This window comes from Oryzias latipes, chromosome 1 (assembly GCF_002234675.1).
Source record: "Oryzias latipes chromosome 1, ASM223467v1".
Classification (NCBI taxonomy): Eukaryota; Metazoa; Chordata; class Actinopteri; order Beloniformes; family Adrianichthyidae; genus Oryzias; species Oryzias latipes.
The window spans coordinates 12,458,614-12,481,737 of NC_019859.2; the positions used below are offsets into that span (position 1 = coordinate 12,458,614).

At 40.4% G+C, this 23,124-nt stretch overlaps 2 protein-coding genes across 5 annotated transcripts; one reads left to right on the plus strand and one right to left on the minus strand.

Annotated features, from left to right (window-relative positions):
• Window positions 1-1,574: 1,574 nt before the first annotated feature.
• LOC101167679 (serine/threonine-protein phosphatase 2A 55 kDa regulatory subunit B gamma isoform) lies at window positions 1,575-22,147 on the minus strand. 3 transcript variants are annotated; one of them, XM_023956287.1, is made up of 14 exons: window positions 22,031-22,147; window positions 21,884-21,947; window positions 19,865-19,991; window positions 18,964-19,073; window positions 8,668-9,032; window positions 7,912-8,105; window positions 7,636-7,733; window positions 7,327-7,510; window positions 6,936-7,048; window positions 6,661-6,838; window positions 5,568-5,732; window positions 5,305-5,474; window positions 4,396-4,487; window positions 1,575-4,143 (listed from the first exon to the last, which is right to left on the minus strand). In XM_023956287.1, exons 6-14 carry the CDS (start codon window positions 7,973-7,975, stop codon window positions 3,846-3,848), a joined length of 1,362 nt encoding a protein of 453 aa, XP_023812055.1. In that variant the 5' UTR covers window positions 7,976-8,105; window positions 8,668-9,032; window positions 18,964-19,073; window positions 19,865-19,991; window positions 21,884-21,947; window positions 22,031-22,147; the 3' UTR covers window positions 1,575-3,845. The 3 variants fall into 3 exon arrangements, with proteins under 3 accessions (XP_023812055.1, XP_023812065.1, XP_023812059.1); XM_023956297.1 differs by having other exon boundaries at window positions 7,912-8,238; XM_023956291.1 differs by lacking the exon at window positions 19,865-19,991.
• Window positions 11,823-21,872, plus strand: LOC101167929 (cGMP-specific 3',5'-cyclic phosphodiesterase-like). 2 transcript variants are annotated; one of them, XM_023956281.1, is made up of 19 exons: window positions 11,823-12,248; window positions 13,465-13,548; window positions 13,826-13,906; window positions 15,207-15,296; window positions 15,413-15,565; window positions 16,218-16,285; window positions 16,394-16,542; window positions 16,731-16,906; window positions 16,995-17,045; window positions 17,519-17,665; window positions 17,937-18,065; window positions 18,209-18,303; window positions 19,256-19,343; window positions 20,194-20,294; window positions 20,376-20,453; window positions 20,551-20,614; window positions 20,693-20,767; window positions 21,264-21,347; window positions 21,480-21,872. In XM_023956281.1, exons 1-19 carry the CDS (start codon window positions 11,961-11,963, stop codon window positions 21,597-21,599), a joined length of 2,121 nt encoding a protein of 706 aa, XP_023812049.1. In that variant the 5' UTR covers window positions 11,823-11,960; the 3' UTR covers window positions 21,600-21,872. The 2 variants fall into 2 exon arrangements, with proteins under 2 accessions (XP_023812049.1, XP_020558366.1); XM_020702707.2 differs by having other exon boundaries at window positions 16,218-16,542.
• Window positions 22,148-23,124: the final 977 nt, after the last annotated feature.

Here is a 23,124-nt window from a genome sequence, read left to right on the forward strand (position 1 = left end):
CCACCTTTGTCATGGTAGGGAGAACACGTCAATGCAAGGGTGAGATCATCTAAGATAGCACAAGTGTTAAAGGGCCTACATCATGCAAAATCAACTTTTTTAAACTTTTAAGTGTATCAAAACGGTAATGTCTCACGAAAAACAACCTCAAAGTGGTATTGTGATCCGTTCGTGCATCTCTGAGTATTCCTGAGTAAACCCGGCTGCTGGCTGAGCACCAGCCCCTCCCACCCCGGGAGAATGAGTGGGATCACAGTGACATCACAAAGTTAGGAACAGCCCCTTCAAGGAAGAGTCCGCACTGCCAGCAACGTCCCCAACTTAACACACACCATTTTCTCCGCAGAGCTAGCCATGAGAAGCAAAACGCTTTCTTTGTTTTTTTTTGCACAATATGCACATCCATCTTTGTAAAAGTTCAGATGTTTGTTTTCATGCGTGACAGGTAAACACGCTGCTGAGGTCGGCTCTAGCCCTTGTGCTATCCTATGAGGTCCAGATGACCCGATCCTTACATTGACATGTCATCCCTACCATGACAAAGGTGGATAAAGGTGAAGAGGATTTCATGTAATCCATGGACACCAGTGAAGATCACAAATCATTGAAGAAAAACGTTCAGCCCACTGTCTAGTGGATCTAGATGACCCTACTCCCAATCTTAAAGTGCCTAGGATAGCACAAGGGTTATTTTGTGGTTATGAAATGAGCGGCACCCACAAGGAGCAAAAGGCCTCAGAGATCGAGTAGTCTTACTTCCGCGTAAGAAAATAAGCTTGCAAAAATAACTCATACTTCATGAAAAAAATCATTCTTTGGTTAGCCAATGGTAAAATATTATCATATATAAGAATATAGTTTATTCTGAAAGACTTATGAATAGATGTAAACCCTTTAAACTCTGGAAAAGAACTGTTTTGATGGCTGAACTGCTGCACTCTGGAATTTAAAATTATTTCTTATGACTATAAAGACTAATTTGTCCATTCTAAAATTGCAAAATAAGAAAAGAAAAGTACAAACGTGAGTGTTGTCAACAGCTGCAGAGGAACAAAAATTGCATTAAAAAATTCCTAACACACATGTTTCATGTATCATATTCTGTTTTATTAATGCACATTCTTTTCATCCATCTCATTTAAGTTGTCTTTGTAATGTAGGTCTTTTTAAAAGTTTGATAGTAGCACTGAGTAATGGCATGCTGCTGCTGTGAATCTAAATCAAACATCCTTGTCCATTAGTGGAAGACAACGATGAGGGTTTGATTACAGCTGGCAAAAACCTTCTTTCTGCTGTTAACAGTTTTGTTGTGGGTTTTCATGTTTATTGTTGTACTCTGTTAAACCAATGTATGTACATTCAAGAAAGTAAAGATAAACTTCAGAACAAATGGAGGGGCCATCATGATCAATTCATCTTTTCCTAGACATAAATTCAGAAAAAGTGGGAATACCTTAGGCACAAATACAGATGTCACATTGAAGGAGAGACATTTCACCTTGTCTTCAAAAAAAATTTTGACTTATTTTGAATTTAACAACAGAAAAAAGCTTTAAAAAGTTTGAAAACTGTTCTTTTTTTTTTTTTAAAGCACCTGGTTACAAGTTCACCAGTCATTGGGAGAGGTGGATCATTTATGAAAAAGCTATTTCTTTCCAAATGTGCTGCATGTTTTCAGATTATGAAGGGTCAAGCAAGCTAACTGTGCTGCCCTTCCTCCAATGATCTTTTTCCCTCCTCATCTCCAAATGTGAAAAACCACAAAACCCCTTGGCCTAGCCACAAAAAGTAAACAACCTTTAGTTTATGTTCTTAAACGGCTTGCATGCAATGTTCTATAATCAAAGCAAGTTTTAAAACGCTGCCACCTCAGAGCACTAACATCACAGAAAATCCATTATAGTTTTTGACCAATGCGCCCAGAGATTTCTTGAAATTCTGATAATCTTTTGATGATATATGCCATAAGTGACAAGTTTTTTTATTTACCGTATTTTTTTCGCAACAGATCTGGTATGTCTGTGGGAAGCAGAAACAAACAGGAACTTAATTTGGGGTCATTTGATACCAGTTGCTGCAGTTAAATTCAAAATGAAACTGTAAATAATTCATTCTGAATTTTTATTCCGAATTATTTTTTGAATAAAACCAAAACACCAATCCAAGAAAAGATTGAGATGGAAATAAAATGTGCTCTTCCTGTGCTCTAATTCTTTGACTCACATTAAATCCACCAGGACCAAGGACACTTGAAAACAAAATGATTCATTGTAAGCACTAAAAGAACTTGTCGCACAGTTCATGGAAACCTGCACATCCATTTCATGTGGTGTTTTCAATTTTGTGAGGTACACTGTGTGGTAAATAAATCCTGTGATTTTGCATGATTAATTCACAACCTTAATGTTTTAACATTTGAGTGAAGTACATCATGAGTTATTGCACCGACAACTATCTCTGACTAGAATTAGACCCAAACACAGGTCAGACTTAGGAACTTCTTTATAAACAATGTGCAAGTTTTCTTGATTGTGAGATCCCTTAATATGTGCTTACACACTATAAATAAACTGTCCTTTTTTTTAATTCAGTACTCAGTCTCAGCCATTGACCTTGCAACAGATGCTCCCTTCCTAAAGTGTAATTATTCACCATAAACAGTACACAGACTCCAGACGTACAGAAATTCAATCCAACATACAGGTTTCAAAGACACAAAACAAGTGATTTGTTGGTGAACAATTTACCCATTTCCTTTTTAACAGCCAGCAAAAACTATCTAGGTATTGCTTCACAAGATATCAGAAATGCACAGCCGTTTAATAAATTAGATCTCACAATCATTGCAATGCCAAAACAAAAGTCTGTCAGGGACCCAAACTGGAATCACTTTAAAAATAAATACGTATTTACAGTTAAATGTAAAAAGAAAGTTGTTTCCTGTAGAAGATCTCAAGTGTTAAAGCAGACTGTGCTGCTCTGCTTTTATTGCAAAGTGAGACTGTGGGCCAATAAAGCGTGCAACCTCCATGAGCACTGCTCTGAAGGAGAGAATATAGCTGTTGTAGCCTATCAGAAGAAGACAAACATGTTGTTTTTTAAAGAATGTTCCACATTTAAAACGCTTTGATGAAGAAGTGCTCTGTGCTCCTCAGTCCCAAAGCTATCCCAAATATGAGCGCCTGATGCTACCGAGCACACAGTTCATTTCTGCAGGAGAGCACATCAGTGACTGGTGTAACGGTGTGTTATCATCAGCTCAGTCATTGCAGATAGAGGTGTCCCCGCACCTCGTTCAATTCCCTACAGTGGGAAACTGTCTAAATATTCCTTCAAAAATTAGGAAAAGTCACTAGAGATTTATCTCAGAGCTGAAAAAAAAAGTGGATCTAACCTGCGTCGACCATCAAGAAACTTCAATAAAAATGTCAAGATCGGTCTGTGAGTGGGTCCGATGTCGTCCTCTGACTGTTGGGTTTCACCTCTTGCACTCCGGCCTCTTCCCCGTCATCCAAAAACATGCATTTTGCGGTGGTTGGTGAATCTAAGTGAGTGTGAGCGTGCATGGATGCTTGACTCTGGATACAATATGTCCTGAGGGTGGACCCCCAACACCATCCTGAAGAATTTAGCATTAATGAAAAAAAATCTTGCATTATGATACTCAAATCCAAAAAGGCTACATCTTGATGTTGTTAAACAGCATGGCTTTGAAATAAAGACTCCCATCTTCACATGCCATTCTCAAGTGCCTACATTCAAAGGTTTTTAAGGTGATTTTTCCTTTTTTTTTTGGACAGACAAGAAAAAACCTTCATCTGCCACCTTCTTCCTTCCCTTTCTTGTCATTGTGTTTGAGTGTCTGGGTTTACGCGATCCTGAAAGATGTACAAGTTGTTGGTGGCGGCTATGGCGATTATATTCTCCGACGGGTGCCACGCCATGTGCAGGATTTTCTTGGTGAAGTCCAGGCTGTCCACGCCCACGTCGCCTCGACGACGTTTACCACCGGTATACACGCGCCGAGTCCTCAGCACAGCCCGAGGCTTGCTGCTCTCCCGCCAGGCCTCCAGCGTCACACCTCGCCCCGTCTCCCTATCGAACATCCGGAAGAAGCTGTTGTAGGCACCCGTCATGATCACGCTGGGGGGTCAGAAAAATAAAGTTGTGAGGCGGATGGCTGAGTAAGGCAGAGGGAAAAAAAGACTAACTGAGGAGAAGAAGAATGACGATAAGTCTACAAAGCTTGTCTCTGGTATTGATTTAAACATCAGACATTGACAGAGGTCGGGCATTACGGAGGCACAGGAAGTAGCATCCGACAGACTCAGCCAAACACTTTGCTTTCAGCTGTACTCACAATGCAGTAAATCCTGTTTCCCTAGAGCTGCTCACCTGTCGGAGCTGTTCCATACACACTCAAACTTGTCAAAGATGCAATCATTTTCGTAGAGGGAGCACAGCTTACTCCTCAGATATTCATGCACCTGTGGATGTGGCAGAAAGACAGTTATTACATCTTTGGGAGACCTAGATAAATCCACCAAACACCTGCAAGAAATGACAAATTTGGGCTGCAGCTCTTGTTCAACTGAACAGGAGAATAAGCAACAATCAGATGATTTGATGTATCTCATTGAATAGGGACATATATAAAAACATAGACATACTACACAGCAGCAGTCCTAGGCCCATATCATAATACATACATAATACTAATTTGTTCCTAGAAAGGCTTTTATTTACAAGAATTAGACTAACAAAAATGAAAATACAAAACAAAAATTATTGCTAACAATTACATAAAACAATAAAAAAAAACCACAGAGACACATCAGAAGGCTAAAGATTGAGAGGCGCTGCTGCTGGTACAGCCTATTCTTTGTTCCTTTAAAGGACTAAAACTGGTCACAGACTTCAAATTCGTTGAAAATAAATTTAAAAGTCTCACACCTTTTACAGAAAGCGCAACTTGAGCAAAAGAAGCTTTGCAAAAAAGGAACCTAACAGTTTTTGTGTTAGACTGCTCTGGTAGATCTATTGCAGGTCTCTAAGTTATAAATAAAAGTCCCAAAAGGTTTAGGTGCCAGTTCACTGAGACATTTAAAGATCATTTGTAAAACAATAAAATGGATAAAAACTAGAAAATGTCAAAGTTTTGTTGTTTTTTTTAAAAATGTGACAGTGGTGGTGTTTAATTGCCCGATTATAGAGACTTGCCACCGGGTTAAGCGTGATTTGGTTGGATTTTGATGCTGCTCACACAAAATAAGAGCACAAGCGTTAAATCCAGTTCTATCTTACTTGGTATGTTTCCACAGGGCCTTTTTCCATGTTCAAGTCCCAAACCTTGGCGGTGAGGTAATCTCTCGTCAGCAGGTAGCGGCCATTGTGACTGAACTTGACATCCGACACGGAGGAAATGATTTCTGAAAAGAATGAGCGGTTTCCTGGATCTTCAGGTTCTTCAAAAACTGGAGAGAAAAAAAAAATATATATATATATGTTAACCTTTTTTTTTATACTACCGACATTTATTATGCTCATAATCTCAGCAGCATGCTCACGTTTGGTGTGTTTGTCACAAAGCGCAGAGGCCCTCATGTCACAGAGGCGCAGGGTTCCCTTGCTGCTGCTGTACACAAACAAGTGGCAGTGTTGCGGGTGAAACTCTGCTGCTGTTATCACCTCCGTCAGATCCTCCATGTTGGTGGGTTTGATGTCTACAATGTCTAAGAGGAACCATCAAGGAAAACAAGTGGAAAATGTATTGATTGCCAAATAGATACAGGGGAACTAGGTATTCTGGGTATTACTGTGGGTATTCTGTAAGACGTGCATCCATTCATCTGAGTGAGTCTGCAGGATTTTGAAGGGATGTTTACATCCTCACGCAACCAGGTTATGATCCACCGCCAAAAAATATCCATGCATACTCTCTTTGTTCTATTTGTCTTAGTCCTGCGTGGTTCAGTAGAAAGAGAACTGCTGAGTAAATTATTTAAACTCGTCTTTCATAGATGCTTCTCTGATTTTCTAGGTCAGCTTCCATTTAAAGCGGATAACACTACATTCAGCCAGAGCAGACTGCTAAACCCTGTGCTGAATACACACTTTGGAGCTCCATACATGCAAAACTATTCATGCATTATTTGTATTTGCAATATAGCATAAATTCTGAAATACCTAGCAGTATTTTGGCTGCAGTGGCAATAATAGTTAATTTGTTCTTTACAAAGCCCATTGAGAGGACTGTTGTTGTGAATTTGGGCTTTACAAATAAAATGGAATTGAATTGAATTGATTACAGTGTTTGCAAACTATGCCAGGTTGAAGTCATACCAAATTATTAGGAAGCTAAACAGCAGTAAAGCTCGGTGCATAGGATTTCTTCGTCTATTTGCTCCTATTACTATATTCCTTTTTTTTGCATCTTTGGAACACTGAGTTTACAAAATAAAAGCAGATTTCTTTTACCAAAGTTTGATCAGAATCTAACTGCTATAGAAAGTTAGAGAGTTCATCTATTTTCCTTTCATTAGGATTGTACCTGACAAGGAATACACATAAAAAATTGAGAAAAATAATCAAGAGTTTCTCCGAGCAAAAGCGATACTTTTAAAAAATGAAGGCAACGCTAATGTTGGTTGTAAAGGATACTGAAACTACGATCTGTGATGCCCAAGTGCCACATGTTGATACGGAGGTCATCAGCAGACAAATAGGTCTCTCCATCGCTGTTAACAGAGATCGAGTTGACATGGTACGTATGTCCATTAGAGAAAACCCGCCTTGGACGGACTTCTACCATGAGGTCTGTTGGCTTTAGCACCGGGACCTTTGAAGGGCAGAGGTGAAAGAAGAAAGAAAACATTTTCTTTTTTTTATCAACAAACTGAAGGTGAAACTTCTATGGGGAGTGCAGACTGATTTACCTGCAAAGAAGTGATGGTAGAAATATCTTTAAGCCGTCCCTCCTCATCTTTCAGGTTGTATCCCTCTGGTCTCTTGTCTCTTTCGCTCACTTTCCACAGTTTAATGGTCTTATCTGTCACAAACATCCAAAAGTCACAAAAAGAGCTTTTAGTTTATAGAAAAAACCTTGCGTAATACATTTATACCATGCAAGATACGGTTTTGAGAAATTCTACTCCAATTCTCTGATTTAATCCCAAAAATAAATTCTGCAATTTACCACTAAGAGGACAGTGTCAGGATTATATTGAAAAGCGCCCCAAATGCAAAAAGAACAAATTAACGATAAAAGATTATTTAAAAAAAACAGTACAACAAAAAAAGACGGTTTGCTGGAAGATTGAGTGTCACCGTTGGTGGAGAGGAGAAAATGTGCGGCGTTCTGCTGCGGCAGCCATCTGATCTTGTTGATTTTCTCCTCTATTTCCAGACTCTTCAGGTAGTCAAAGTCTGGCTCGTGACTTTGGAAGGTGCTGTAGACATTGTACTCCCCCGAGTCTACAGTCTCCCCCGTCTCTTCCGATTCCCCTTTAGACTGAAGCAAGAGAAGGAAAGACATAACCTTACGTGAATACATTTACTGCACGTATGTTTTTTTTTTTTTTAACTAAAACTCTGCTAAGGCAAAGGGAATTGTGACTGTGATCCAGGTAACCTGACCTCAGACTCTCTTTGAAAGATGACAACTCTGCCACCTTTATCCCCTGTGGCCAGCAGGTCCCCTGTCTGGTTGAACTCCACCGTAGAGATGACATCAGCTGCAAGAACCGGGGGAAAAATTAAAACTGAGTGGGACGACATGTTGGATTAAGAGTAGATTTGGAAAAAGATAAAGGAGTAGATATTGGGCAAAACTGAAGCTGTGTCATTACAAATAAGCAATCATAACAAGGCTTTTTAATCCTACGTTTGTGATCGGAGCCAGCAGGGACGCACCTTCAGTGACATAGTCTCGTAGAAAAGTGTGGTTGATTTTGGGGCTCTCTGCGACCTCGCCCATCTGAAGCTGAGGAAAGGTGACCCGCCAGCACGCCCGTCCTGAGAGGAAGGGTCCAATCCGTGATCTCTCTTCCCACCCAGACTCCGCCCATGCTGCTAGGGCCTACCAGAGCGGCCTAAAGCACGGCATCCTGGGGAACCGGCCGGCCAGAGAGAGAGGAGAGGTCGTGAAAGGGGAGATGAAGAGGGCGGACGGAGAGCGTTTGGAGAAATCATAAAGGAGAGATTCAGGAGGGAAAATGAAAAGGACGGTGATGAGGACAGCTTTGGAAAGCAAAGACGAGGTTTAGGGTTAGACAAGGTAAACAACGTGCAAAAGAGTAACATTTAAATGACACATTTGACCCTCACTGACAGCAAGGACACATAGGTGCTGAAAAAGTAAACCCAAACAGGGGAAAATCATCAACCAACACACAACAATTAATCTTTGCGTGAGCTACTGCATGCATACACGGGTGAGTTCAGGACAATTCACTCCTTGAAGCTGCACCAGTGGTTATAAATGATCCCAGGGTGTGGTAGCCATGCCTCTTCTCTACCTTACTGTCCTTTTCTCTCACACACACGCACGCACACATGCCAACACATTTCTCAATCAGACAGTCCTTGACGGAGATCAAGGGAGAATGTGGAGGCTTGCCTGTGCTGCAGGAAGGAGAGAAGGAGGGAGGGAGGCCTCAGCACACCTACCAGTTCGCCTGCTGATGCTGCTGCTGCTGCTGCTGCTGTTCCAGCTCCTGATGCATATACACGATCCTCTGCTGCAGTGTGAAAGGCCTGCGCACGTCCGCTGACGGAGGGGGGAAGGAACAGAAAAAGACAGAGCAAGGGTGGTGGCAGGAGGAGGAGAGGCAAAAAGGAGGAGAAGAAAGAGAGGGATAGCAAAGGAGGATAGAGGACCTCTGGCTGCTGATGCCGTAGATCTGCTTCTGTGCAGCATCCACGGTGTCATGGCAGACTCCTCCTGGAGCAGCCTATCACGGAACAGCTGTCAGCGATGGGCCTGCCCACTGCAGGTGGTGAGGAGAGGAAGCGTCCAGCAGAGGGCGCCTTCCCTAAAAACAACCATCCATAACTATTTTACGTAAAAAATATGTAGATAAAAAGTATGTATTTATTTGAATGTATTGTTCGGGTTAGTATTATTAAACGTATTATTTATTTTTTGACATCCATGGGTATTTTATTATTATTTTGTGGGGACGTTGTAGAATTTTTTTTTTAAATAAAGTAATTAACGGTCTAACTTCTGACTGGTTTTTGCCCAAAAAAACAATATAAAGTCCAAAAAATATCAAAACTAACCTTTCATATAAAGCTTTCCATTTTTTTGTGGTGGTGGTGGGGGGGGGGTATTAGCGAACTGAATTTGATCAGATTTCAAAGGCCTAATTATCCTAGTCATTTTTTGTCATGTTTAACTTTTATTATTTTTCCGTGTTTATCTTTTGTTGAATAATTTCTAATTCACATTTCCTTTGCTGTATGTATTTAGTATTACATTTTTATGGACATTGCTGTGTTTTGCGCTTATCTTCTGTGTTTATTTAAAAAAAACATTTAAAGTTGTCCTTAATCCCATCTTCAGTGTTTGCACACATTGAATCTGCTGCATTCTCAAAATGGTCGATTCCTAGGAGAGCTAACACTGACCCTTGACTCAAGCCATTAATTCTATCCTTAAGTTTAAATCTTGTTCTGAGTAAACCCGTGGCGCAAGACCGGCTAAATAAAGGTCTGAGGATTAGCCTCACGCAACAAGCTCGGCATAGATATCTGCTTTCCCGGAGGTCACTGGTCGTTCTCTCTGCAGGTGATGACCTGCCTTTTTCTGCGCTGAGGCCAAGCAGACATGGAGCCTGCAGGAGCGCGCGCCGGCTCGCCTCCAGCTCGTGGAGCCGGCGCAAACATGTCCCTCCGCGGGTCAGCGGCGCGTGAGCCGCCGGTGGTGCGGGGAACCGGGTGGCTCTTCTCCCCACTATGGAGTCCGAGGACCAAGAGGCGCGGCGAGAATTTTGGAGGCGAGATGTCAAGCGACCAAGCGTGGCTGGATGACCACTCGGACTTTACTAGGGCCTACTTTTCACGCAGATCTTCGGCGTAAGAATTTGTAAAGTTGGATGTTGGGTTACGAACTGAACGAAGGATGTTGGAAAATGTTAACTTTCGCTTTTTTAAGACCCTCTCTGATGAAAATCATAATTTAGTATTTTAACACTTTTTGTAGCATTTCCTGATGATTGAGGACGTGAAAACATTTAAGTTGAAATTGCATTTATGAACAGTGGCGGACTTAGCTGTTTGGGGCCCCCAAGTAAACCACAACATAGGGCCCTCTGCAGGGGTCTTTAATCTTTTTTTTTTTTTTATTCTTACCTAGGATGAAACATCCATAAAATAACTACTTTATCATTCTAGTTTTAGACATCTTCACTGTTAATCATCTAAATGTTTTGATAAGCATCTAAAAAGTCAAATTCCATTAATTGTTAAAGAAATGTTTTTTTATGTACATGATTTTTTTCTTGACAATATAATATAATTTTTTGGATGAAAGATGTGTTACACAATCACTCTCTAGTAGGAACAAATGATGGTCTTTTGTCCTTTCCCTAGTTTTTCCGGGTTTTACCAAAGATAGCAAAGAAACAAAAATATTTTAAGACCAGTTTTGCTCATGATGGAGGACGAATAAGAAAACTTAGCTTAAAATTGCATTTCTGAATATTTCTTTATTCAAATTGTTGTGAATCAAGAGCAGACGAAAAAATGCCATTTGAAAAAGCTTGTAAATGGGATTTAGAACCTACAAGCTCTCTGCTGTGCTTCCATCAACTTGTAAACAACAAGATCCATGGACGTCTTAGTTTTCCGGAGCTGGCATCTGGTTCAAAACTGTATGGCTGTATAGCTCCAATATTGCTCGTCATTTTTGTTGCCCTTCTAACATTTGTTCGGGGGCATCAGGGGCTGAATGTGGGCAGGGCTACTGCACACCAACAGTCCCATCCACAACACATTTTTAAGGAACTACAGCCCCTGTGTCCTAGAAACCACTGGGAATGCTTTAAAAAAATAGATCAAAAGATGATTGCAGAGGGACTCTAAATTATAGTGGGTTAAGAATCTACTTTATACATGCATAATGAGTTTTCAACTCCGGGGGCCCGAAAGTGTTGGGGGGAACCATGGTAGCTCCACCCCTGTTATTGAGTATTTCTTTACTCAAATCGTTGCGACACAGGGGCAGACAACAAGGAGAGTTTAATTGTGATGTCGAAAAATTGCTAGGTGGACCACAGTCCTTGCTCCAAGGGGAGCGGAAAGGGGACGGAGTTGCTCTGTGCCAACGGTCCCACCCACAACTCAGAGGCAAATCTCTGATTAACTACTGCGGCGAAACTATGTTGAAAAAAATGGCGCAGGTTCTTAGATTTTGGCTAAAAGCTGCATAAACCACTGGGAACGTTTTTTAGATCAAAAGATGATTGGAGTGGGTCTTTCAAATTTTGCTTTCAAGCGTTTCATTTTACTGTTAACAGAATGTCCTTTATAAATAATACAAAAAGAAGTGAATTGTATAACTGTGCTGTGATTTCAGGGTGAGTGTCCCCCCAGCAGATATGTCACGACTGATGTCACCAAGAATCCCCAGGAGCACCTCCGACCATTCTAAGCTGCTCCTGGCTCCTCGCCGTAGAACGTCACTTCCTGCTACCTGCTCCCACTTTGACATCTCTTCTCAGAGAGACAGGCTCAAGCCTTTCTGTTCAAATCTCAGTCCCCCTGAGTGGATGGATCAGTGGTGTCATTCTCCTTGTGCACCCCGCTCTTCTCGGTCCTCTCGTTCCTGTCTGTCTCCCTGCAGACCTCTGTCTCCCATATGCCCTACATCTCCTGATTTGCTGTGCACTCCAAAGATTTTACCCCCGGTTTCATTTGAAACTGCAGCCTGTGGGCACAATGAAGGATGCCCATGGAAGATGGGTCTCCTAGGAGGGGGCCTGACGTGGATGGGATCCGTGGCAGAGCTCTGTCAAGGAGCTGTTGACCATGTTGGGCAGCTGCTGTCAGCTGAAAGGGGTTCCCTCTCTCTCGTTAAAAAAGACTGTGACGAAAAGAGCAGCTTGGAAGAAGTGGTCGCTTTAACATCATTTGGGGGCTGCAGTGAGCACAGCCTGCACTGCCATGCACATCAGGAGCTGCTTAAGAGTATTATGGAATGCGTCTTGGCAAGGGAGGCACCAATGAACCTGAGAAATGCATCTGAGGTAAGTCTATGCACTAATGATTTGATTCATATAATTTGAGGTTGACGATATGATTTATAGTTGATATTGGTTCATTTTTAAAAATTTGATTCGATCCAATTCACTGACCTACAATCGATACAGGACATCTTTAGCCAAGAATTCAACCAGTGTGACTCAGAGATAAATACCAGGGTAGTTCAGTACAGTACAGGTGATGTTTTCCAGATTCCTTGAATTTCTTACAGGATAATCAAGTGTAAATTTATATGTGCACAAACAACAAGTAATGGCAAATCCATTCACATATTAGTTTGATAAAGTTCAGCCTACTGTTCCTCCACATCAAAATACTACAAAGGCAACATTATTAGAACATTCTAGAACACTGTATGGTCACATGTCTTTGCAAAATTCAAAGTGTTTCCACACGTTGGACTGAAATGATGGACCGATCATTTTTTGTTGTCATCACATGTGTGTTGTCCACTGTGAGGCACTTGGTCGTTTTTACATTATTGTAAAATAAACCTATCGTCCCTCAATCCAAATGGTATTTTCCAATATCAATAAAACTGATTGATTTCATTTTGAAACGATTTTATAATGGTATAGTTCAATTAGATTAATATCTTGCCTCAGCCAGATCGATCTGGTTGGATCGGAGGACTATAAATCGCTTCAATGGTTATGTCGATTTATCGTTACACCCCTACTATGCAAAAATGTCACAAGAGCACAGTCTTACTCTACAAAACACATGAGAAACATCCACATATGGAAGGGATTCTCCACCTAGTAGCCTACTTTCCAGGCATGTAAGAGTTTGCCAGAGAATCCCTGATTTGCAGCCACTCTTAATCCATTTAGACGTCTCTCACTGATAACTTCCGATTAGTCTTTGGGGATGGAGATGTGCTATAGAGCAGTGCACCGTTGGAGCATGCACACACACACCTATGTCGCATAAAGGTTTACAGCTGGTGCCCTCTCTAGCCCTCCTCCTCACCAGCAATGTCATTAGGGATGAGAGCCAATTCCTGGGAGAAATGAGAACAGGTAATCCTAGAAGGAATGGGGCGTGACGGAAATTTTCTGGGCTTACAAACGAATTATATCGGGTTAGGCAGCAGTTCTGTGAAAACACCTTGCAAGAACATGCATTGGACTTATAAGCATACCTGAAGAACATGGCAATTTGGTCTTATCTAAATAGTTTCTATATATGCATCTGCAGGACTTTAGGTTCAACATGGTTAACAACCAGCCATCAAACATCAAGACAGTCTTAAGTGTTCCCATCAAGAACCACAGGAGAGAGGTAATATTTCCTCTTTCTAGACCATTTTTTTGTTTTTCTTTTCTTTTCTTCTATTTATTGACAGATACTGCAAGTACTGTACTGCACAGTACAGATCTGCAAGATGTTTTTCTTCTATGTACACTCCAAGTTTTAGAGTTCTACAAAATTTTAAGGATCCAAATTTGATAAAGAAATGGTTTTGTCTGCGCAGCACTTATGTCGCACAGCACTTTGTAAAGGACATGTTTATGTTAAAAAATGAAAACTGTAAATGTGTGTTTGTGTTTCCAAACAGGTGATTGGTGTGGTGGTTATGACCAATAAAAGAAGCATCCGTGATGGGTCGCTTTCTGCCTTCACCAGCTTGGACGAAAAGGTAACATTTATGCTGTCATGAGAGATACGTTTTCTTCTTTCTGTCCCCTTTCATTTTCATCAAAGACAAGAATGTTGTGTTATTTATTGTTGTGTGCTGTGAAAATGAAATAAATAAATGAAATGAAAATAAAACGTCAAAGAATAATGCATTAAGTCCCACTTTGATCATATTTTGATCAACTTTCAAACCGTTCCTTGTGGTCTTTTAATTATTATGTCAATTTTAGCCAAAATGGAAAAAATCTGTCATTTTCTAGGATAAAGTTGCTGCACCATTGGGACAGAGCCCCCACCCCCCCTTCCCCTCACCGTTGCCAAGAACTCATAGCAGGGATCTTGTGGCCCACCCAGCATATTTTCTGGATCACAAATAGGCTCTTTTTCTTTTATTTTTTTTTGTCTGTTTCTTATTCACAATGATTTAAATAAGGAAAAACTGAGAAATTCAATTTTAAGCTAAATTTTTTTAATATGTCCCTTATTATCAAAAAAATGCCACAAGAACATGTTAAAAACACAATTTTCATGGCAGTGGGTTTTTAAAGGATTTGTAATTAAGCATCTAATGTTATAATTATTTTCTTGTCACATCTTTTCATGTTTTATCTCTAAATGGAAATACCCGTATTTTCCGGACTATAAGTCGCCCTTTTTTTCATAATTTGGCAAGGGGTGCGACTTATACTCCGCAGCGACTTATATTAGAACTAAATTGAAATAAATACATTGTTAACCCTCCTGTTATATTCATTTGTGAGGAACAGAGATGATGTTCCTGGGCCAATTTGATGTATGAGGTATGTTAAGGTTTAAGAGTATGATAAGTGACTCAGAGAATCAGCAAACTTTTTTTTACAGTAAGATCTTGAAGGCTAACAACATGATATTCTATTTTCCAATGATTTCATAGATTCAGAAATGCAATAAAAATGACAACTGTTTCTACAAATACAGGATGAAAACAGAGTATTAGTTGGCCAATGATGCTTCATGAAAAGAATAAATAAATAAGTATGAGAAAGAATTACTGTGAAATTATGAGATAAACAGTCTGCTATGATTGTGTCATATGAGGTTATGAAAGTTATTAGTTCTTGGTCTCAGATTTTGTCAAATAAATTTCCCGTCAAAATGCGACTTATAGTCCAGTGCAACTTATCTGTGTTTTTTTCTACTTTATAATGCATTTTTGGGCTGGTGCGACTTATACTCCGGAGCAACTTATAGTCCAGAAAATACGGTAGGTATGAGCTTCCAGCTTTAAACAGGCCCTTATCTTTGTCAACTTTCTTCATTAGGTGTTGTCCAATCACATGGATGTGCTGGGAATGGTTCTGGATAACATCCAGCTGTATGAGAGTTCAAGACAAGAAGCAAAACGCAGTCATGTAAGACACAGAGCTACTAAGCCACAGACTTCTTTTTCTGTTTATATTTGTAGGAATGTCTAAACCATAGGAGGATTTTGGTATATAATGTACATCTCTGTTTGTATAAATGACAGGCTTTGATCAAGATGGCTCAGGTGTTATCAAGGGAACACCATTCTTTTGAAGTTCTGCTGAGTAAGATGGCTGCCACCATCATGCCCTCCACAGGTGCTCAGTACTGCACCATCTTCATCCCTGCAGATCAAACGTCAGTCATTGATAATAAGGTGAATCATCCGTGGTTTGACATTTTTATTTTAACAGATCAATGAATCTGATTTTATTTTTATCTATGTTGCTGTAGCTCACTGTTTTGAGCAGATATCACTTGTTTTTGTGTCTGTGATGGACACTAGGACAGTTAACATTCTGAACCTCTGTAGGTTCATTAGTGGGTGTGTTTATATGTTCTTGGGTAAAAACAAATAAAATGGTTTAATTTATTTTTCTTGCATTATTAGTTATTATCTCCTTTTAGTTAATATTTTACATTTTCAATGATTTAGTACAAGTCAGTTGAATTTTATTCTAAAGACTGAAAGTTTGATGTTAGCTATGACTATGTGCAGTATCTTGATATAATTACAAGAAGGGAGTTGCAGTTTAATAAGGTGAAGGCAAAACCAGAGTCGATTAGTTGTCACACACCTACGTGTGGGAAATTTGCTCGGAAGCCATTTGTTGGTTTATTCCCCCAATTCAACCCCTTAATGCTGAGTGTCAAGCAGGGTCCCATTTTTAAAGTCTTTGGTATAACCCAACTGGGTTTGAACCTATCACCCTCCAGTTTCAAGACGGACACTCTGCCACTAGGCCACTGAGTTGAAAAACTACTATGTTAATGTATCATTTTCTGTGTTTAACTTGTGTTTATAATAGGTTACATTTTCGCGTGTTATACACTTGGAGTGTGAGGAGCTTGGAGCAACTTGTCAGATCTATAGAAGGTATTTTCATTTTTCGTTCCTTTTTTTATTTAGGATCCTCATCAGTATTTCACCTATTTACTGTTGTTTTTCTTTTTACACAATTCTGGAAATGTTCCTCTTTTTTAGGGAGCGCGACATCAGTGATATTGACCCATCATATGCATGTCAAACACTGAAGACTATGAAGACGCTAAATATGGCAAAATGTTCCGAAGAATCGGTGAGAAGCATTATCTGCTGCCCTGTTAGAAATGAGAGATCGGAAAATGTTATTGGTAAGTCCCTTCCTTTTAGCCGCCATTATTGAACATTAATAATTGAATCTGTTGGTTATTTTCATGGTTTCACATCACAAACTTGAATTTTGATAGTTAAAGCAGTAGCATTTTACAGTGTTTTGACTAAATTAGAAGCTGCTTGAAAGGTTTTTGTCACCGAACAATACTTTTTTTCTATCATCTAGCTGTGTGCCAGCTGATGAACAAGCAGAGCAAAGACTCTGATGACTTGGAAGCTTTCAACAGATATGATGAGTGCCTCCTGGAAGACCTGGCCGTCTACTGTGGCTTGGCCTTACAATATTCTGAGGCCGTCCATATCACAGAGGTGCGACGAGCTAGCGTAAAGGTCACACAAGAGGTAAGAAATCTAACTTAGTCATGGTGATCATGCCTTCCCAAAATGGATTTGTGGTGATACACACATACGTGTGTGTGCAATTCCACAGGTTCTGGCCTACCACATCACTGCAGCAGAGCAGGAAATTCAGGCACTGCAGGTATGCCCCTGCTGTCATTTTTAAATGCTAAAAAAAATACATTTTAACTACATTTTGAGTTTAGGAATAAACCTAGCTAAAGGTACATAATTATTATTTATTTAAAAAGAAGTCCTAACATGAAGAAGTTTAGCAGTTTGTCCTAAAATGAGCTTTTAGTTCTTTTTAATGTTGTCCTAAGCAGATGGTTCATTTGACTGCTAGCTATTCTGCTTTGCTGCTCTACTTATGGCATCATTGTCCCAGTGTTAACAGGTTTACATTTATTTTCTATCCAGCAGATCTGCAGTATATGCTTTGACACTAACGTCTAGCTAATGCTAACCACACCCTTAACCACCATATGTGCATGATAGTTTTTACATTCAATGGTTGTTACGTTCAAATGGCCCCAATGGGGCGAAAAAAAAGAGACTGTATTTTAAATGTTTGAATAAATGATCAGTATTAAAATATGATATTTTTTTTTTCAGGAAGCCACCATCCCATCTGCTGAGTCTCTAAATATTATAGACTTCAATTTCTCGGATTTTGGTTTGCCAGAAGACATGACCACTCAAGCCACCATTCGCATGTTTCTGGACCTTAAATTGGTGCAAGAATTTAACATTGATTACAAGGTAATCGGCCAACGATGTGATTACACTACAACTGTTATGGGAGCTGCAGTATTGTTGAATAAAAAATGTATATGAGCGTGATACTACGTCATAAATGATGTAATTAGCTTAGAGCAACAAAATAATTCAGTCATATTTAGGCCAAAGTTACATGAAATCACTTAATGAATCAAACATTTAATATTTAAAGACTCTCACTGATATTGTTTTAAACACTTTTGTTGGTAAAACCTTTGCCCACTTTTTTGCATCTCTTTGCTTCTCCCTGCAGAGCCTGTGTCAGTGGGTTTTGACTGTGAGACGTGGCTACAGGAACAACGTACCATATCACAACTGGAGCCATGCATTGTGCACTGCTCAGAGCATGTTTGCTATGCTAATGTCGACAGACCAGCTTCATGTAAGTGAATGTTTGTGCCTGAAATGACCAGAAATTGTTTATTTTTAACTCAAATTGATCTTTGATCACTTCAAAACATTTTAATTTTTAAGCATCCATTTTTCTGATAATAAACATACCCCTTGCTTTTATTTATGTTGCAGAACATTTTTTCCCGTTTGGAGATTTTGGCGTTGATGATAGCCACCCTTAACCATGATATTGACCACAGAGGAGTAAATAACTCCTATATAGAAAGGTAAACAGTAGCCATTCCCGGTTCTTTTTTTACATTTTCCTTTTTTACTTGAAGATTATGCTTATGATTATGCCCATGTCCTTTATATATTATTTAGCTTTGTATGTTATTATTCAAAAAAAAAATTATTTCTTGCCCACAACTGTGCTTTTGATTCTTTTCTTTTTCTTTTTTTGCCTCTTTTATTGGACATATTTTATTGTTACAATAGGGGCTTTTGGATTTTCCGACAAACAGAGTGTATATTTAACCCTTTTGTATTTGAGGCTAAGCTTTATTTATAATTATTATATTTATATGCATTCCTTCTTGGACAGAATGGAAGAAAAGAAGAGAGATAGGGAGAGAGTGGGATTTTAGAGATGAGGGATAAGGGGTTAAGATGGGGGAGATGGGGGGGTGGGTCGATAATACAGAGTCATAACATAAGAATGTCATTAGTAAATTGCATGACTTATTTTTCAAATACACACGCCAACGAATAGTCTGTTTTAAGTATATTCATACATTAATGATGGGAAATTTATCTCACAAGACTTATGCAAACAGACAGGTCCACAAAAGATTTAAAGAGGGGTTTAAAAACGGTACCCATGCCCATATTTGTGCAAAAGTGAATAAGCAGGTGGGTTGAATGAATGTGTGCTTCTTAGAGTGTACCTTGATCCCACTGAGGGCTCCAGTAAAGGCAGGAGGCCCGGCACCCCACACCCCAGAGCTCGGGGCAGACTGCGCAGCATCCCGGCCGATCCAGGCATCCAAGAACCTCACTGTCAGACAAAGACCCTTCAATTTATAATCACGTTTATTTATCCTTTTTTTTAGTGCACCGCCTCTGCCACACTGTGCAGCTTGACCTGGTGCGTCTTGCTCTGGTGGGGGCTGGGAGATGGGGTTCCAGCGGCACTAGTCTATGTTGGTTCTTGACCAGTTTCTTTTCTTTCTCTTATAGGACTAAGCAGCCATTAGCTCAGTTGTATGGACACTCCTCCCTGGAGAACCATCATTATAACCTCTGCCTCTTCATTCTGAACAATACTGTAAGACCCATTCACTCTCAATTTTATCATTTACTTTCACTAGTCCACTTTTCTCTACTTTTAAATGGCGACAGTGATTAAAAATATATATTTAAAGGATAAAAAACATGCCAATCATGCTAAAAATGCAAATCTGTTCAAAAAATGATTTTTTATCACTTTCTATTCTGCTTGTTAAGAAGTTTTAAAAATGGAGCAGTCAACATTTGTGCTATCTTATGACCCCACCCTTACATTGACGTGTTCTCCCTAACATGACAAAGGTGGATAAGGGGGGAAAGATTTCATGTAATCCATGGACACCAGTGAAGATCACAAATCGTTGAAGAAAAACGTTCAGCCCACAACTGTCTTGTGGGGTCTAGATGACCCCACTCCCAATGTTAAAGTGCCTTGGATAGCACATGGGTGACATTTTCATTCTGAACCTAAAGCGTTGGTCAGTGGTTTCCAAATCCAGGCCCGGAGGGCCGGAGTCCTGCTAGTTTTGCAGAATCCCTGCCTTATTTGCTACTGATTACCTGGATCAGGTGTGTTTAGCCAATAAGGGGTTTCAATGGCAGGTTGGTTGGAAAACATGTTGGACATCAACCCCCAAGGCCTGGATTTGGGGACCCCTGGCGTTGGTGCTGTATGACACTAAATTACCTGAAAGATATAATGAAAATTAGATATTGGTCTTTCTTTGGATTTATTTATTTTATCAACTTTAAAGAAAATGATCTATTGAATAAAAATACACATAGTCACATCTGGGTTTTTTCCGAAATGATTAGATAATTATTAATAATTAATAATTATTTCTTTTTTTCTCTTATGGTTAATAAGTGATGCTCTCATGTTCTCTCAGGGAAGTCAGATACTCCGAAGTTTGTCATCAGAAGATCACAGGAACGTGCTTCACATGGTCAAAAGGGCAATCCTTGCCACCGACCTGAACGTCTACATGCAGTATGCTCAAGCATCAAAAGTCAAAGTAGCTGAAGCGTTGGTTTAAAATGTAAAACAACTTTTTATTTTGATTTTTTTTAGAAGAAGGAAAGAGTTCTTTTCCCTTGTTGAGAAAAACAGGATGAAATGGAAATGTGAGAAGCAAAAAGATTTGCTAAGGTGAGGGGGATTTCTGGAAAAGAAAAATCTTAATATAAAATTTTTTGTGAACAAATGCTGTGAGTAACAGTTTATGTGTTATTTTTGTACATGACAGGTCAATGCTGATGACAGCTAGTGATCTTTCTGCTATCGCAAAGCCTTGGCCTGAACAGAAAAGGGTCAGCCTTGCATTAAAGCCAACACTTTTTCTCTGAGTCATCATAATCAAAACCATAACCTCTGTCTCATCTCTGCAGATTGCCAACCTGGTGGCCATGGAGTTCTTTGCCCAAGGGGACAAAGAGAGAGAAGAGTTCAAAATCAGACCCATTGTAGGTTGTGGGAGCATCAGTTTGTCCTGACTTTACAAAGAATTCTTCTACAGTACGATATATTATAGCCAAATCAAATGCAAGGACGAGGACATTTAAATGTGATGTCTGTTGTCATGTGCCAAAGCATGGATTTTTGTATGGAGTCTGAACGTTTTTCACATAAACTCGAAATGATATCTTTGCAACAAACATTTCCTAAAAAAATATCTATTTATAATAAAATGTCACTAATTTCTATTAGCTTTAAAGTTACATTCCTCTAATTCTCATTTTAGGTTTTATTTTCTATTATATTATATTTGCATCATCAAGGGGACTAATGTTCACTTTGACTGAATTTATGGGAACAAATGATTTGATTTGACTAAATCTATATGTGAATTATGTCTGGTTTTACTTTTATTTTATACAAGATCCTGTCTTAACAACTCCATAGGCTGACGTCATATAGAGACCAAGTTCCTTTATTAAGAGGCTATTTTCATCTCAACAGGACATAATGAACAGAGAAAACAGCACACGCCTGCCACACATGCAAGTAGAGTACATCGATGAGATCTGCTACCCGCTCTACAAGGTTAATGGTGGTGATGTGTGTTGAAAGTTTGCCAAAATGATACTCCGTAAAACCATGTGTTTTATATTTATTCATGTAAAGTTCATGCATTTCCATTCCACCCTAATGCACCATTGTTTACATCCTCCCCAGGCTGTGTCCCAACTGTTTGACGCCTGCTCTCCTCTGAGAGATGGATGTGTGAAGAACAGAGAAAATTGGCTGCACTTTGCTGAGGACACTGAGGAAGAAGAGCATGGCAAAAACGTTTGAAAGAAATCTAAGAGATGAAAATGTGATGTTTAAAAGATTCCAAAAAATTCTTACAGCAAGCAGCTGCTTGCTGTTTTTTTTGACCCGTAATGCCTAAAAACTTAGATGGAGCCCATCAACGGTTGAGAAACGTGTCATCTAATGCTGCAGTATGTGCCACATGGTAATACATAAAACAAATTTAGAAAATTCATTATGCTGCAGTTGTCATGGTGCCTCTGTCAGACTCCTCCCCCCTCTCCTCTCCGCTTGGTTCCTGATTATCCCCAGCTGCTTCCACTCACCTCATCGACACACCTGCCTTCTTAAGGAGCTCCAGGATCTTCATTCACCGCCAGTCCGTTGCCCCTGATGGTGCATATTTGGCCTCACGTCAAGTTCATGCTTTGTTGCCTTGCCTTAAGCCAAGTAGTTAACATATGCTGTCTTACCTGTCTCCAGGAAACCTCAGCCACGAGTGGTCACCCACAGCAGCCGTAATCCGGACTCCTCTACTGGTCTGTTCCCTCCATCCTCACCACGAGCCTCTGCCGAACCAGCTGCCTCACGAAACGGACCCACGCTGCCGACTCCAGACCCGAACGAGCAGTTCCACCAGTGACGCCACGAGCCGCAGTTACATTCTCGGACCTCCAGTAACAGTTACCTACCTGTCTGGCCATCATATTAAATCTACCTTCTCGCCAAGACATCTCTGTCCTGTGTCTCATTCCGGGTTTCAGCATCTGGGTCTCAGTCGTTCTATAGTCATGACAGAACGGACTGGCCATAATCCCGACCCAGCTGACCCGGAGGGACTCAGATTAGCCGTATCCCAGCAAGGCATATTGCTTGGTCGCCAGGCCGACGCCCTATCCCAGATGGCCGCGGCCCAACAGGACCTTTTTCATCGCCTGGACGGTTTGACACAGACATTGAACAATTTAACCGGACATTTTTCCCATGTTCCAACAGATACGGTTCAAGCTACGGCTAACTCGGCTACTTCCGTTTCCGGATCACCCTCCGCTCACGAAAACATCCGGCTGCAACCGGAACCATTTACTGGTGACGTCGAAGCCTGCGGAGGATTCCTCCTCCAATGCGAGCTGATTTACCAACAAGCCCCCCGTCATTATCAGTCGGATCACAGTAAAATATCACTGATCGTCAACTCTCTACGCAATAAAGCCCTCCAGTGGGCCCAGGCTTTCCTCTCCTCCAATCCCATAAGCCACCTCACTTATGAACGTTTCCTCAGAGAGTTCCAGTTAATTTTCGACCAACCACGTAAACAGGACGAAGCAACCCGTCGGTTACTCGCGCTCAGGCAGCGTAACCGCTCGGTGAGTGAACACGTTATAGATTTCCGTATTCTGGCGGTCGAGGCAGGCTGGCCCGACGCAGCTTTGAAGGGGATCTTTTACCAGTCTTTAAATGAACAAATTAAGGATCATCTGTGTTCTCAACCCGAAGCCCGGTCATTTGAGGAACTGGTTTCTGCGGCACTCCGCTCTGATGTTCGCCTGCGGGAGCGTCAAAAGGA